Raw genomic sequence first — 16,877 nt, 5'->3', positions numbered from 1 at the left:
GCACAAGTTATTAGCCAAGGCAACCTTAAAATTATTCTTAAAGTAAATAAACAGCCAAGAAGTAAGAATCGAAGATACCATTATAGAATAAGGGGAACAAAATACAAGTAGTAGAATGCTGGTGAGAACACTCACTAAAAAACTTATTCCTAATATATTATTAGATTAAAAAAAAAACATTCTTCAAATTCAACAGCCTACGGTGCAATCGCTTTACTCAAGTTTGATTTCTTCTGTCTTTGGGGGATCATTCTCTAAATAGGTAAAAGGTTCTGTAGGTTCCTCCCTGCATACCAAACGATAAATCATTGTGCAACAATAAAGAATTTTATTATGCAAATGATACATGGTTATCAGACATAATTGCAAATCACCATAAATCACCACAAGCAGTAATTCAAATAAGCAAATGGGTTCCAAACCCACTACTTGTCACTCAATAATAAAGGCCCTTGCCAATTTAGACAATCACAAACAACATTGTCCAACTCAATCGTTTGAGGTCACTACATGAATCCTATTCCACCATTCCAAACCATGCAGGGCCTTATCCCTTTAAATAAGTAACATACTTTGAATTATAAACATGTGTAGACATCAATATATAGTTTTTTTTATTATTAAGTGATCTCAATATATAGCTTTAAATTTCAGGTTTCAGGCATCTATTATTGGAGTCCTCAGTACCAGTGTTTTAAAAGACAAATGAGGCTTGCACCTCAAAGCCCGTCTTGGAGGGGACCTTCCCAAGAAACCCGTCTTACTAAAGAGGCGTAAAAGTCCTACGCCCTATGCCTTACAATTCGTCCATTGAGACTCAGAAATATAGTAGATTCCTTCTGCCTTTTATACCATTTTTTATGCCTCATGTCAAAGATGTGCACCTTTTGTGTGTATATTGCTAGTGGTAGTATCCAATAGTTTAATAAGTTCAATATTATTTTTCATTTTCCGTCCCTCCTTGATAAAAATAGTCCCCAACAAAGTAATTTTCCACATTTTTTGAAATGATTTTAACACCCTCAACTTTTGTCAGAATAATAGTAAGCTATTACAAGCTAAATATAATCAACAAAGACCATGGTTTTAAAACTCGTTTTGACATCTCGTCTAGTCCATGAACGAGACCGAGTCATTTCAGACAAGTTTTCCGATACATATGAGTCATCACGTTCAACATTGAGAAAAAATGAACCATAATTTAAAATCTCGCCTGAACATTTGACTTGTCTATCCGTCTAGTTGGTGGACGAATACCGAGACATATTGGATGAGTCGTCTCAGTCTCGGACGAGATTTAAAACCATGACAAAGACATTTCTTACACCTTATGAAATTGATCATTTTTTTTCCATACTTATTTTAAAGTTGTATTTCTTACCTGTTACGAGAACAACAACAAAGCCTATAGGCTTCACATCTCTGTGTAAACTTGATAGGTTTTGGTATATTTGACGAGGTTTGACACATGGGGAAGGATCCCACCACCTCCAATTCAAGTATCTACAGTTGCAAAAACCCATAAACTAGCCTCACTAGAACGCACTGCATCATTGCCCACCACAGCACCCACCCACCCACACGTAATTAAATTGATCCTTTTCCACATAAATATGTAAATCTTTAAAAGGAGACTTTCCACAAAGCATTAGAGATGATGATGCCATTGCTAGAGTAGAGTTGAATGGAGAAATAGGATTCATGTAGATGCAGGAATCACAATTTACAACATTGTAAAAGAAAATAAACAATACAACATAAACAAAGGTTACCCATAATTTTATTTTGAAATTGAGCTTTAAAAACCTTAAATGTGGGTGATGGAAGGAAGATTACCCAGGTTTAGAACGCATGCATCGCCAAAAAAGCTTGAAAGGTCCTGGAACTGTTTTAAACGGATTTCCTTCGAAACAAGCCTACTCCCCATTTTACACATTAATTAACGGATTCAGAAATTTATTTCCTTTATTTCGAAGATAAATCAAACAAGTTTGGTTTCTAATAAAATCGAAAAAAAGGAAGAAGAAGAAGAGGGAACCTGGACAACATCCTCTGCTCTGTCGTTGCAGCGATGTGGCTTAGGTTGTCGATCGTCACCTTCAGGCATTCCCCATGGACTATCCCTTCTTGGTACTGGCCTTGGACTAGGTGATGAACTCATCTCTTTTCTCTCTTCTCTTATCGATGGATACGAGGGAGACGGACTTTTAGGGCTCTTGAAATTATGGAGAAAATTTTCTGGATGGGCCTTGGAAATCTCTTCTCTGGACTTGGACTTTCTTTGTGACACGCACACACGTACCTGGCCAGGCTATATAGGCTTCTCGACTAATCCAGACTTTATACTAAGTACAGGGCTTAAAATGGAACGGATTTTTTCCGAAATCCGAGTACAATGAATCTAAATTTGGTAGGTTTGATCCTATCAAATATATTTCAATTAAAATATGGTTCGAATATGGATTGATGTCCCTTAATTCGAGTCAGGTCAAATACGAATTTATTCCTAAATCCGTCAAAATCCGAATGATATATTATTTTACAAATTATTTTTCATTAACCAATAATAATTAGGTGTAGTGGTCAATACTTCTCTTTAACTCAAGTACGTCTCTTTTAATAAAATTGGAGTAGCATTATTAAAAAAGATAAGAGAGAATAGCTCGGGGAATTAGATGAGGAGAGTAAAGATAATAAAGTTGAAAGGGATAAGAAAGTAATTAAAAGAGAGGTTGTTTAGCCAAGCTTCGTTCACCAAGTCATAATTGACTGGATCGATTGAAAATTGATCGAATGGAGTCGACATTCAGCTTCCAACACGGTGAACCAAATACATTGTCCGTGTTTGTTGAATGTACATGTTCGACATGTTCAGAGCTTTCTCACAATAAAAATAAATGAACCATTTATGACTAATTCTAAATTGGCTGAAAAAATAAAAATAAAAATTCAATTGACGTAGAATGCGCACAGTACCATAAAAAATTTCCTTGTGTATCTCGAAGAAAAAGTTAGGGGAAATTATATATATATAAGAATCTTGTGGTAATAAATATTTAGCAAAAAAATAATTATTTTGTTGAAATTTTCAATAGGAACCTAAAACGCCGTTTCAAGTGGTGTTATTTGCCATTTTTATTTTTGTAAATCTAAAGCCCAAAAATACTCTTGCAAAAAAAGATGCCACTTCAAGTGGTGTTTAATGTAATTTTTTTAATTTTTAATTTAATTTATTTTATACCATTTTTTAATAAACCAACATTTCAGGGATGTGCAATTGCAATATTTATGTGTGTTTTGAAAAATGAAAAAAAAAATAATTTAAAAAAGAAATAAAAGAGGCTTTTGAATATTCCAGGGATATTTTGTAATTTTCAAAAAAAGAAATATTTTCCTTATTAAGGTAGCACATTTTTATTGGAAATCAAACACATCGAGCTGAGTTCACGACTTGGTTAAGAGCCATGAGTGTTTTAAACTCCAACAAAAACATGCCATGTAGACACCTTACTTTTATTATGGGAACATGACATTGGATCCTTACTCCAAAAAAAAAAAAAAAATTGCGAAGAAAATTTCGCAATTTCCTAATAGTTTAAAAGCTTTCATTTTACTTGCTTTTTCAATACACCTGCCATAATACTAGTGGATAATAAGCTTGGTACATAATTTTCCTTATTCCAAATCTCTTTCAACCCTAAATCATCCAATAATCTTGAATAAGGTTAGTCTTGCTTAATAAGATTTTAAATCTTATCGAGAATTTCAATGATTGGGAATTGATGGAGGTTACATCTCTTCTAGATCTTCTTAATCAAATCCAATTCAGAGTGAACGAACAAGATAGAAAGGAATGGTTCAAGGCTAAGGATAAAAAGTTCTCTGTCAAGTCCTTCTATCATTGCTTGCTTCCTGTGGGTGAGGTATCCTTCTCTCCTTTTGTTATTTGGTCCGCTCTCGTTCCTTATAAGGTATCTTTCTTTATATGGCTTGCATCTTTAGGTAGAATCCTTACTTTGGATAATTTGATTCGTCGGGGGTGGGTTATCCCAAATTATTGCTATTTGTGTTCGAGGGATGGGGAATCTGTCAATCACATTCTCATTCACTGTTCTTTTTCTCGTGTTATTTGGATGTTCTTCTTATCTCGGTTTCAAGTAGATTGGGTTGTTTCTTTATCGTTTTTTGACATTTTAAAGGGTTGGAGTTCCAATATCTTCTCTGCTAGAAAGAGGTATCTATGGGCTATCCTCCTTTTCCGCCATCGCTTGGGGTCTCTGGAGAGAACGCGACAACAGGATATTCCACAGTAAGGAGAACTCATCTTAACAAGTGATCGTAGAGATTTTGAGATTTCTTTTCCTTTGGTCGAAGATGAGTAAGGACTTTGAGGGAGTGTGCTTTCAAGATTTTGTATTTAATTGGAGAATCATTTGTAACTCTTAGCTATCCGCTGGTCATGTTTGTTTTTGTGTTGGTATTTTTTTTTTTCTATCTTTGTTGACGTCGGTGTTTTGCTGTTTGGGGGCTATCTCAACCTCCTTTACTCCTTTTCCTTATTTATAAAATTTATATTATCAAAAAAAAATCTTGTCGAAAATCGTTGAACTCATTTTGTGGTATTCAAAAACATGATCCAATGTGGGGGAAAAGTTCTATGAACTTTGAAAAAAGATCATTTTCACCATTAAATTTATAAATTCAGTAGGTGTCTATTTTCAAAACCATGATCAAGCCTAAAAAATATTTGCTTTTAATCTGAGTTTTTCCATAAGATCTAGAGGATTGTGTGTTGGATTGCCAATGTGATAATCCATTTGAGTTCGAAAACCCTTAGTAAGATTCCAAATCTTATTAAATTAGTAAGGAAAGTATATTTCATAATTTTCAAATCAACCGTTGAAGCCACATGTAGAGCTCTGAGCTGCTTAGTGAGCAAATTTTTCTCCCAAATCACCCTTTTGGTGTGTTATAAGAAAAATAATCAATAATTACTAAATCAAATTGCCGGAGAACGTGTAATTTGTTGACTAGAGTTTATCTTAACTGTTCGATTGTAAAATTTCATATACCCGGATCGTGTAACCCAATATCCAACGGTCAATATTTTTAGTTATCTCCTCCATACTCTATACCACTAATATTTCGTATTCGTCTCTGTTGAAGTCAATATTTTTTATTATTAAAACAAGTCAAAATCCCCGTTAATCTTTCGAATAGCAAACGAACAAGATCAATCAACCATTCAAAGAGAGAGAGAGAGAAAAATTGCAGACAAATGGGTCTGATCTGCAAGTTCGTGGATACCATTCTCTTCCTCTACTTCCTTTTCATGGCCGTAGTAGCTATTCTCTTCGATGCTCAAATATGTTTGCCTTCTCACTTCTTCCCCGATTTCCTCATTGATCTCAGCTCCTCGTATGCTCGCGATTTCGGCGATTATTTGGTTGCAGAGAAACCCGATTTCCTTGTCGGTCTCATATGGGTTGAACTCTTCGTCCAATGGCCTCTCTCCATCGCCAATCTGTACGGAATTCTCTCCAATAAATCGTGGTTCAAAACCACCTGTTTGATCCATGGTGTCTCTACTTTCACAAGCATGGTATGTAGATCTACTTGTCTAACAAAACCCCCTTTTTGATTTTGTCCAATATATTTTCTTTTATGGGGTTGCTGCTAATCTGCGCCGAGGGTCCATTGGTGCTCCGATGGTTGTGCCTTGTGTAATGTGTTTCATAATTTAAATATGGCCCACTGATGAGGCGATCTTGGCTTCTCAACCATCAGATCAGTGGACCCTCTTTTTTTACCCCCAATTTTCTGGACACGAAAGCTTTAGCTGGGGATCGGATGGTTATGATCATCTGCGACTCAGATATTTAGTTGGGTAGGCAGAAGAAGCATTATTTTTTGTCTTATTTGGTTGCTTGGGAAACAATTGTTGAAAAAAAAAAATCATTTTCCTTGGAGAATCTTGTTCTGGCGTAAAATTGGAACGTGGTCAATGTACGAGAGGATTGTTCAAATTTCGGGGAAATGTTTTCCTGGATCATGTGAAAATCAATTCTTGGGATATCCGTATTTTCCTGAAAATTTGATTTTCCACGGATTTTGCCTGCTAACGAACAATTATCTCAGTTTGGAGTATTTTTCATGTTAAATTTCTAACACAGTAGTGCGTGTTAATGGAATTGGTATCTCGATTATCTCAGCTATGATTTTGCATGTATTAAGGGAGTGTAATTAAGTGACTCATCTTATGGTACCATGCATCTCTCTTATTCTCATTCTTAAAGAATAAAACTTTCAATCTGCAAGTTAGTTTTCGACAAAAATAATACCATTAGAAATATCTGAGATATTTAAAACGACACTAATAAGTAAATTTGTTATTTAACTATAGAAAATATTATTTACACTTATAAATGTTTAGTATTAGACCAATTGAACGGAGGAACAATATTTGTTAAATCTGATCAAAATTTTGAGATAAGACTTTGAGATTTTCCCGATTAAGAGGTATTCTACGCGGACATTGAGTGCCCTGATTCGGACCCAATGATGTAGTTTGATGGACCCTTGAATGAGAAAGGGAATGGTTTAGGCATAGTACCCATGACTCCAGAAGTGATTGATGATGATGATGATGATCTAAATTATATTAATAATTTCTATATTGCCTTTGAAGCTTGATTTTTTACAACTGACAATGACGTGCCTAAAGTAGCATTTTTATTCCTGTTGTGTAAATATCTTATATTTTTGTTGCACTACACAGAGCTAAGGAGCCCCTGTTCCGAATTTTTTTAAGGAGTATGAAAAGAGCAATTGTGTAATATTTTCATAAGGGGTTTTCTATTTTTGGGGATTTCTGTTTTGGGGAGTTTTACTTGTTTTGGTAACTCTTATTTATATATAAATAGAGATCTTTAGGGCTGTAAAACTTAAGAGAGAAAATAGTGATTGTTCTTGTTTTGTTCCGTGGATGTGGGGCATACTGCGAATCACGTAAATCATTGTGTTTTCTGCGATTGTGTTATCTTTACTATTGTGATTTTTTCACAATTCCACTTAGCCACTTACCATTTAAAAAAAAATTCTATTATTTTATCAAGAAAAAATATATATTTGTAAAAATTGTTTTTTATATTTTTGCTGGGCAAGGGAGATCAGTGGTTAGAAATTGGTAGGTGAAGGCGGTTTTTGAACCCATGTCGTAATATCAACACTCATAGATTTTGACCAACTTAGCAAGCTGGCACCTACAAAATGCATATAATGACCAACTTGTGCACAAGACCCACCCCTCCTTCCCCATGAGTGTATAACTATATATAATACTAGCTTTCAATTCTGGTTGTGAGTCGACGACACCTCTAGATCTAGGTAGAATCTATTGAATATTGTCTTCATTTTCAACATTACGGATGGAAATAAAATGATATTTTCTCTTTATCTCTCAGGTTGCTATTTTGTCAGAAATGGTGGGGTCCCACAAGGCATCTGATAAGCTGTTCATGTTATATTGCCCTTTCTTGGGGTTTGCTCTGCTGACAATTTTGCGTGGACTTGTTCCATGCTCCGGCAAGACTACTTCGACCAATGCTACAAGGTCTTCAATGGCCAGGAAGAAGAGGGCTTGAGGTATCCTGCTCATGTTTCTATTTTTGTTTGTATTTTATGAGGCCCTTTCTTTCTCATATTGCTAGTTTTGACTTGTGAGAGCTGAATGTATGGAGAAACCTGTTGTTATTGTTGTTGTGGTGGTGTGAGCCATAATCTATGTCTGCATTACTTCCATGCGTTCTTGTTTATGATGCAATCTTATGGGATAACTGCTATGGTAGAATATAGGATAATCCTACATGCCTAAACTGCCATGTGGCATACTTTTTCTACTTAGAGACCCTTTCAATTTCCAGTCTTCTGCTTGATGGACCTACACTAAAAACATGCCTCGTATGGGGGATTTCTAGCTATTAGATTTGTCCATTTCTTTCATGGGCTTGGTTTTTACATGTAATCCATCTTATAGTGAGAAAAGCTCGGATGAGTTACAAATCAGACTAATTTATGGTGTTTAGGTCCATTGAAGAGTGGGCTGAGACATTGTGGGGAGGATGAACCTACATTTGTTCCATATGTGGAACACTAATGCTGAGGTGACACAAGGAATTTACTGCAATTCTCACAATTCTGACGTGGGATGTGCACATAACCATAGATGTGTTTCCTCACGATACGAGTAAAAACCATCTACGGTTATGTACACATCTCCACGCCAGAATTGTGAGAATCACAGTAAATCCTGTGTCACCCCAGCACAACTCTATGTGGATGGCGGGTGACCCCTCCATCAAGCACATAATTTTGTATTAGCGAAGGATTTTTGTCCAAGTGATCAATACATGGTCAAGTATGGTACTTTAATTTCCCTATATTGCATTGTTTTTAGTACTTAATGCTGAGGTGCCATCTTCCTGGGGTACTGCACCATACTAAATTCGGTCATTCAAGCCAATCAAAATCATAGAAAACATGGCCAAATACCACATCCCATGTGCTTTACCCCAGTGGGTCAGAGTCAGACAACCATTTCATGGAAATAAGCCTTGCGCCATTGTTTCAGCATTGCTACTAAATCATGAAAATTCTTCGCTGCACATCTTCATTCAAGCAATTTTCTTGAGGTGATAGCATATGGGAGTACAATGTGCAACTTGGAGGTCCTTAGGTTCCTGGCCCCTCATATTTTCAGTTGTTAGGGACTGGCGCTCTTCAAAAGAAAAGTTTGATTGAAATTTAAAATTCCATAAATGAAGTCCTCATTAGAGTCTATCATGGTGTATGGTACGTTGAAAGAGATTAAATATGGGTTATCCAAGTCTTTATTGTATGATGGCCTTCTGAAAATGCTAGTTTCATGCAAAATTTGAATGCTCCAACAGGTCTTTTAAGTGTTTTGCATCAAATGAACAGCTGATGGAAGAACGTTCCTCGGGAGTCATCTTGTTATGTCAACCTCCCTTCTTTCTTTTCCAAAATTGCAATAGCTTTGGATGTTTATGTAAAGGGGCCTTGTTCATCAGATATTCTTCTTAAAACATAAGTCAGAAGAAAATGAATTTAAAAAAAAAAGGGGGAAATTACCAAACCGGTGAAGAAAAATGTTGAAAAATTCTGAAAATGGCAGACCATTCATTCTAATTCGAAAAATGATAAATTACCGTTTTCAGAATTAAAATATTTTATTTAAGTACAAAAATTTTCATTGATTTATAAAGTTGGAAAAATGTCTGCTTTCACATGAATACAGGGAAACTGGATACCTTGGAGGGTCTATTTGAAACCATTGTTATATTTATCGTATCTGCCATAAATTCTATAAGCGGCGGCGGTCAACAACGCTACAATGACTTGGGGGTGTTTGGTTCATATTGTAGAACCTGATTCTTGATTTTGATTATGGTTGTCAAAATCAGATTATAGAAACTGATTTTCAAAAATCAAAATCTCATTTGTTTCTAGAAACCAATCTTGTGAAAAAAATTAATCAATTACACAGTTTGGGATTGAACATGAGAGTAAAAAATTCAATACTTGTTCCAAAGACTGAAAAACAATGGTTTTTTTTTTTTTTTTTAAGAGAAATCAAAGATGATTGGAAAGAAATTGAAGAAGGCTTTTAGGTCATTTTCTATTAGTTTTCAAGTTAATTATTGGATAAGGAGCATGTTAAGATTATCTAAAAAATTAAGACAATTTGATAATTTAATATAAAAAATTATTATTATTATTACTATTTTTTTTATGATTATTGTTATTATTATTACTACTATTATTGTAATTAGTTATAATTATAGTTAATTGTGTATTGGTATTATTATTATTATTGTTGTTGTTGTCGTCGTCATTGTCATCGTCGTGTTGTTAATTTTTCTCATTGGTATTATTATTGTTATTATTAATAATTATTATTCCTGCAAGATGTATTTTTAGATTGTCATAAGTGTATAATATGTGAGAATTTAAAGAAAGAGTCTAAAAATTATTCCTGATTCTTCAAGACTTTGATATCTGATTTTGAAAAAAAATAAATTGATAATCTGAATCAAACGATGCTTCAAATTATAGAATTTAATTTAAGGTCCCTTAGTTGTTAATTAAATTAGTGACACATCTTTACATAACTTAATAGTGGCAGTCAATGTGTCAGGAAAATCTTGCAGCCTAGGTTAGAGATGAGAACGCCTCTCAGTTGCAAATGGGTCAAGCCTCTGAAGGACTTCCATGTGTTAAACTCAGATGGTTCTTTAAAAGAAAATGTTGGAGGGGAAGGTGCCATTATAAGGGATAGTAGAGGTCTGATGATCGGTTCTCTTGCAGAAAACACTCAAGAAAGATCAGTCATTTTTCACGAACTTCAAACTATCCTAAAAGGAATGAACATGGCTGCTTCCCTTAATGTTAGATCCCTGAAGGTTAGAGCTGATTTCAAAGTTACTATAGACTGTATTAATGGGAGAGCTAACACTCCTTGGAGAGAAGAAAGAACCGTCCAAGTGATCAAGACAAGATCAACACATTTATGAAAGATAGAGTTCTCCTTCTACTATAGGGAGAGTAATCAAGTGGCTAACTTCCTAGCTTATTTTCTTAACATGTTAGGGGTGATTATTTTGGATCCTATGAACTTACCTAGAGAGCTACAAAGTATTGTAAGTAAGGATGTGAATGAGTATGTCTAGAACAAAATGTAATCTTATTTCTTCTGATTGGAGTATGCCTAACCCTCTTTTAATCTTAAAAAATAAAAAAAATACACTATGAATTCAAAGTAATACATCTTTTAACTAGGGTTATGAGATTATTTTATTTTGGTAGGTAGGTTATGAGATGTTGATCGCCATAAAAGGTTATGTTACAAGCGGCAACGTTGACCGCCTCTAGTAACACACTTCTTCACTTTCTAAAGGGACTTTTTTTTTCACTCGTTGATGTGATAGTTATAAATAATCTTTATCAAGATATGAGTAAAAAGAATCTACGATTATGTGCACACCTCTTCATAAAAAATGTGAGAATAGCAGTTACCCCAAATGTCACGCCAGCAGAAATAAAAATTATTTGCATGGCCTGAGCTTCTGCTAATAATCTATTTTACTTATTAAAATATTGTCCATTAGTGGCAATCATGACTGTTTTACAAAACTGATTTTCTCCTATCTTTTTTTCCATTTATTTATCTACTACTAAATTTTTTTTCCCATCATATGTATTATTTAGTTAATTATATAATCCTCTTTACTATTATAATGTGAGAAGGCACAGTAGAAGTGGTTCTACACTCGAATTTATATCTCACAAACTCTTTATTTTTATTTTTATTTTTTATAATTAGAATTCTAATTGTTAAATCAATTAGTTATCCTAAATAAAAATTATTTATTATAAATATATAAAAACACTGTATGAAATTATTAATGAAAATCTTCTCCTCTCTCTCTCTCTCTCATTGACTCTCATTGCATTGAATGGGGGGCCAGCGATGACCGAAAAAATAAAATAAAAATAAACATTAGAATTAATTTCCAGAGTTGACAGTGATCACGTGCAATCTAGATCGACCAACAAATGTACCAACTCATATAATAAACGGTCTGGATTAAATAATATATAATATTTAATACACCATGAACGGTGATGATCTGTTGTGCTATTATTTATTTATCTTCCAAAGAGCCATCGAAGAAGACGGAGACCATTGAGAGAAGAGAGAGAGAGAGAGAGAGAGATGGGTTTGATATGCAGGCTCGTGGACGCCATTCTGTTCATGTACTTTCTTATGGTGGCCGTAGCTGCTATTCTCATCGATTCTCAGATAGTTCTGCCTTCTTGCTTCTTCCCCGATTTCCTCATTGAACTCAGCTCCTCGTTTACTCGCGATTCTGGCGATTATTTGGTTGCCGAGAAGCCGTATTTCTTTGTGGGTCTCGTATGGAGCGAAATCCTCGTCCAGTTGCCTCTCTCCATCGCCAATCTATACGGCATCCTCTCCAATAAATCGTGGTTCAAAACCACTTGCTTGATCTATGGTGTCTCTTCTTGCACTGGCATGGTATGTACTTCTTCTTTCTACTAAACCCACCCCATTTCCCTTCTCTTTTTCTTTTCTATGGATCGTTTATTTTTTTATTTTTTTTTTTTTGAGACACGAAAGCTTTAGTCGTGGATCTGATCACCATCTGATGGTTATTATATATATCCGTTGAATTCTATTACAAAAACTCTCTTACTCAACAAACCTTTCTTAATAATTTAAATAGAAAACAGAGTAACCTGACTTACGTTGTTAGATTGGAAATCTCAGAAAGGGTCGTTGTTGGGCCCACATAGATTATCAACTTGGCAATCAACACTACAAACTTCACTATTTGATGATAAAACTCAGATTCAACATACAGAAGGAAAAAATAAATTTTGAGCTTGATCCATTACGTTGAAAATGGACGTCTACCGAACTTTTAGATATAAATTTAAATCAAACGAACAAAATTAACTTTAATTTCTTTTTTTTAAATTCATAGACTTTTGTCCTCTACAATCCTTGTGGCATTAGAAAATGTTTTGGGATGCCAACAATTGATGCATGAAACTTTCCTTACTTAAGAAGGAAAGTGCTTTTTTTTTTTTTTTTTTAATAAATCTTTGAAGTTGGATCCACATGTTTTTAACTAAATACTTATCATTCTGTTGGCATAGTAGGTATGAATTGAAAGTATTATAGATATTTAATCATTTAAAATGATGTAGATCTTATGTAGGATTTGTTGAGTAAGAAAGTTGACGAAAGAGAGTTTTTGTTATATAAATGCAATAGATAGGTATGTCCGGTAAACCTCTCTCAACTTTATTAGTTTTTGGACAACCAATTAAATGATTCATACTCTAGATCATTAGTTAGGGTGTGTTTAGACATTGGGCAATTGGTTGTTTGAAAAATTGGAATCTAGTTCTTGCGGAAACACCAGTACAAAAAAGACTTTACAAAAAAAGTCAGTACCCCTAGATCTACAAGGTAGGACTAATTGAATTTTATCTTCGTGAAATCAATTGCTCCTCTCTCTATCTCTCAGGTTGCTATTCTATCGGAAATGTGGGGATCCCAGAAGGCGTCTAATAAGCTGTTCATGATATATTGCCCTTTCTTGGGAATTGCTTTTCTGGCAGTTTTGCGTGGGCTTGTTCCATGCTCCAGCAAGTCTACTTCAACCAATGCCACAAGATCTGCAATGGCCACGAAAAAGAGGGCTTGATGCATCCCACTAATCATGTTTCTATATATTTTTGTAATTTGTATCTTTTGAGGCTCTTTCTTCATAATATTGCTGGTTTGGATTTGGAGAGCTGAATGTATGGAGAAACCCCAATTTATGTGCTTGTTCTCTATTGTTTTCATAATACAATGAGCTATTTTGTCTCTCGCTGAACCCAAAATCTGCAGAGTAAGGCTTTTGTTGTTGCTGTTGTGGTGGTTGTGTGTGCCATTGTCCCAGTAGGTGTGTATGATTACCCAACATGCCAAAAGTGCCAAATGTCATACTCTTCTGCTTAGAGACCTTTTCAATTTCAAGTGTTCTTATTGGGCCTACATTTAAATCTACTTGATTGGTGATTTAAAACTGATCGATTCACCCATTTCGTTTATGGGCTTGTTCTTACACATTACCCTGCTTATTAATAATAATATAAAAAAAGGCTTAGAAAAGACTAACCTGATTTATGGTCTTTAGGTCCATCAAGGAATGACCTGAAATATTGTGATGAGAACAGACCTGAATTTGCTATTTCTGGTCCATCAAGGAATGACCTCGATCATATTATACTGTGTTGATGAGGTTTTTGTCAAATTGAAAAAAAGAAATTGCTCGCAGAATTCAGGATCCACCAATAACACGTGCATGCATGTATTGAATGGTATCCCCAAATTACAAAATTACCCTCGTTAGGCTTGACACCACACACGCTAGAGTTTGTGATGAGAAATTACTCAAAAGGATCAATACATGGTCGAATTTGGAACATGAATTCCCTAGATCACATTGGTGAAGCACTATGACATGTAGTTTTTTGTACTTAATTCACATCCCTACTTTTTCATCAATATTGGGGATACCTCCTTGAAGACGCCACGTGTCATAGTTCGAAGAGGGTTCCTTCAAAGTTTTGAAGCGGGTTGCCCACTTGAAAGTTTTTTCCCTTGTTGCTGGGTGCCATTTTCCTGGGGGCACTGCACCACACCAAATTCGGTCATTTCAGCTAATCAAAATCATGGTATATATTTTCCAGTAATGCATTTAATGTGCTTGACAATATAGTAAACACAGTCCAAAATACCACTCCCTTTTTGGTTTTCCTAGATCACATAAATTAGCCTTTGTACATTTGTTTCAACACTGGACTCAAAGCATGAAAATTCTTTGCTGCACATCTTCATTCAAAGCTATCTTCCATGGAATCACAATGGTATGTCCCTACTGAACTCCATATGCTTCTTTGAATCAACCAACATTCGCTTTTCATGTTCTTCAAGACTCTTGCATTGTTTAGCAAAATTTTTCCAGTTCTAATTTCAACTCTCTTGAGGTGAGACAACAAACCCAGTGCAAGAAGTGATCCCCAACCATTTCCAGTGAATTATTAGTTTGAGGAGCCTAGTGTTAAGAAAACAGGGGCAATCGAACCAATAAATAAATTGAAACAAACACTAATCACATAGAAAAATACAAAGATTTATGTGATTCCTTTGAGATTGAGGTATGCTCACAAATCACAATGGTTTCACCATAAAGAGAAAACTCATAATTACAAATTACACTTTTTCACCGGTAGAGAAGTAGAAGTACAAAAATACCATTGAGTATTTAGCTTTGTAAGGCGGTCCGTGCTTATTCACCCAAGATTCCACGTCCCCCATGCTTAACATCAGATTTTGTTTAGATAATAATTATTTAGAATATGAAAATAGATATTTAAAAAATAAAAATAAATTGATATTTTAAGTCATCCATAAATCATATCAGACTACTAAAGATTCACAATGAAAATTCGCACTCTTTAACTAGGGATACCAATCTTGGTCTCTATTGAATAATTTTAAAATCATGGTAGAAAGTGGAATTGTCTCTAGACTCCGTCATTTGATCTAGTTCAGATATGAGAAATCTTATAAATAGGGATCATTACATTTAGGATAATGCTGAAGTAACATTAAAATGTAATTGTATCTTGATGAAATATATATATATATATATATATATATATATATATATATATATAATATATATATATATAATATATATATATATAGTTATAACACACATTCACATCAGAAATGCCCCCCACAATATATATTCAATGTTACTTCAGCACGACTCTTTTATTTACATTAATAGTCCGGATCGTATGCACGCACCTAGGGTGACATTTACTCTATTAGTATTTTCTCATCTTTTTCACTCTCTCCCTCTCTCTTCCAGAATCATTGACTCTACTTGAATAGAACGATGTTATGTGATGATCAAAAACTAAACGTTCTTGAAAATCGTGTATTATAAGATTCTTGAAAAAATTGACTTAAAACTTGACATGGCAACTTGTGTAAATAATTTTAAAGCAAAAGAATCAAAAAATAAATAAATAAATAAAGGAAATGAAAATTTCTAATTTTATTTTTTATTATAAACCATTGATAAGAAATATACATTTAAAAGTTCAAAATAAAAGGTATATTATTTTCGTTTGTCATTCACGATAAAAATATATATATATAAAAAATGATTGGAATCACCGTTAGAAAATCTAAGTATGTGAAGAAAAACTAGAAAAAATGGATAGTTTTAGTATTTAAAAAATATTATATAACCTGAGATGAGGTTGATAGAGTGATTAGAAAATATGGATTTACTAATGAACTATTTAGCTTACCCCTAAAAATATCAAGGACTAATAAGGAAAAAAATTAGCGTCAGGGACCATTAGTTAATTTTCCCATTTGTTTATCTCCCAAAAGGCAACCGAAGAAAACGAAGACCATTCAGAGAGAGAGAGAGAAAGAGAGATGGGACTCTGCAAGCTCGTGGACGCCATTCTCTTGGTCTACTTCCTTTTCATGGTCGTAGCCACTCTTCTCATCGATTCTCAGATTTGTCTGCCTTCTCGCTTCTTCCACGATTTTCTCATTGATCTCAGCGACTCCTTTACTTGCGATTACGGCGATTATTTAGTTGCCGAGAAGCCACATTTCTTTGTGGGTCTCATATGGACTGAAATCCTCCTCCAGTGGCCCCTCTCTATCGCCAATATCTACGGCATCCTCTCCAATAAACCACTTTCTTGATCTATGGTATTTCTGCTTGCACCGGCATGGTATGTACTACTTTCTACTGTAAACCCTTTTCTTTTCTACAAAATTTTTTCCCCAATTTGTTTTTGATAGTTATTATCTATCAAAGTATCTTAAGTTAGGGCGTGTTTGGATGTTGGGGATTCAATTCTTGGAAATATCGTTTTCCATGGAGAATTTGGTTCTTGCGGGAATTGGAACGCGGTCAACGTAATAGAATCTACTTCAAATTTTCCCATCCTATGGGAGAAAATCTATTTTTATTGAGAATGAATTCCTAACAAATTCCAACAAAAGCAGGCAAATCGATGCTTGGGGGGTAAATTCTAGAAGTTGAAGAAAAGTGCAATTAGGTCATTTCTCATTAGTCTATGAGAGAAGACCCAAGTCAAGGGGTAGTGTCAGCCGAAGGTGCAACTTAGCTAAGTGGCAGAGTCTTAAGGAGTGTTGATCGCATGATCTAGGTTCAAAT

At 34.6% G+C, this 16,877-nt stretch overlaps 3 protein-coding genes across 3 annotated transcripts; 2 read left to right on the top strand and 1 right to left on the bottom strand.

The window, feature by feature from the left end:
- Window positions 1-62: 62 nt before the first annotated feature.
- On the bottom strand, window positions 63-2,273 carry LOC147411538 (hexokinase-1 protein). Its single transcript, XM_086449628.1, has 3 exons — window positions 2,039-2,273; window positions 1,837-1,916; window positions 63-286 (listed from the first exon to the last, which is right to left on the bottom strand). The coding sequence occupies exons 1-3, from the start codon at window positions 2,159-2,161 to the stop codon at window positions 214-216; spliced, it is 276 nt and encodes a 91-aa protein (XP_086305754.1). The 5' UTR covers window positions 2,162-2,273; the 3' UTR covers window positions 63-213.
- A 2,957-nt stretch (window positions 2,274-5,230) lies between these two features.
- On the top strand, window positions 5,231-7,800 carry LOC147411537 (uncharacterized). The gene is made up of 2 exons (XM_086449589.1): window positions 5,231-5,602; window positions 7,464-7,800. Exons 1-2 carry the CDS (start codon window positions 5,279-5,281, stop codon window positions 7,641-7,643), a joined length of 504 nt encoding a protein of 167 aa, XP_086305715.1. The 5' UTR covers window positions 5,231-5,278; the 3' UTR covers window positions 7,644-7,800.
- Window positions 7,801-11,716: 3,916 nt separating this feature from the next.
- LOC147411536 (uncharacterized) lies at window positions 11,717-13,481 on the top strand. Its single transcript, XM_086449602.1, has 2 exons — window positions 11,717-12,118; window positions 13,137-13,481. Exons 1-2 carry the CDS (start codon window positions 11,795-11,797, stop codon window positions 13,314-13,316), a joined length of 504 nt encoding a protein of 167 aa, XP_086305728.1. The 5' UTR covers window positions 11,717-11,794; the 3' UTR covers window positions 13,317-13,481.
- Window positions 13,482-16,877: the final 3,396 nt, after the last annotated feature.

The sequence above is a fragment of the Akebia trifoliata genome, chromosome 1 (genome assembly GCF_017979445.1).
Source record: "Akebia trifoliata isolate Shusen 1 chromosome 1, ASM1797944v1, whole genome shotgun sequence".
NCBI classification, from domain to species: Eukaryota; Viridiplantae; Streptophyta; class Magnoliopsida; order Ranunculales; family Lardizabalaceae; genus Akebia; species Akebia trifoliata.
Note: the sequence above shows the minus strand (reverse complement) of the source record. Positions and strands in the feature narration are given on the sequence as shown.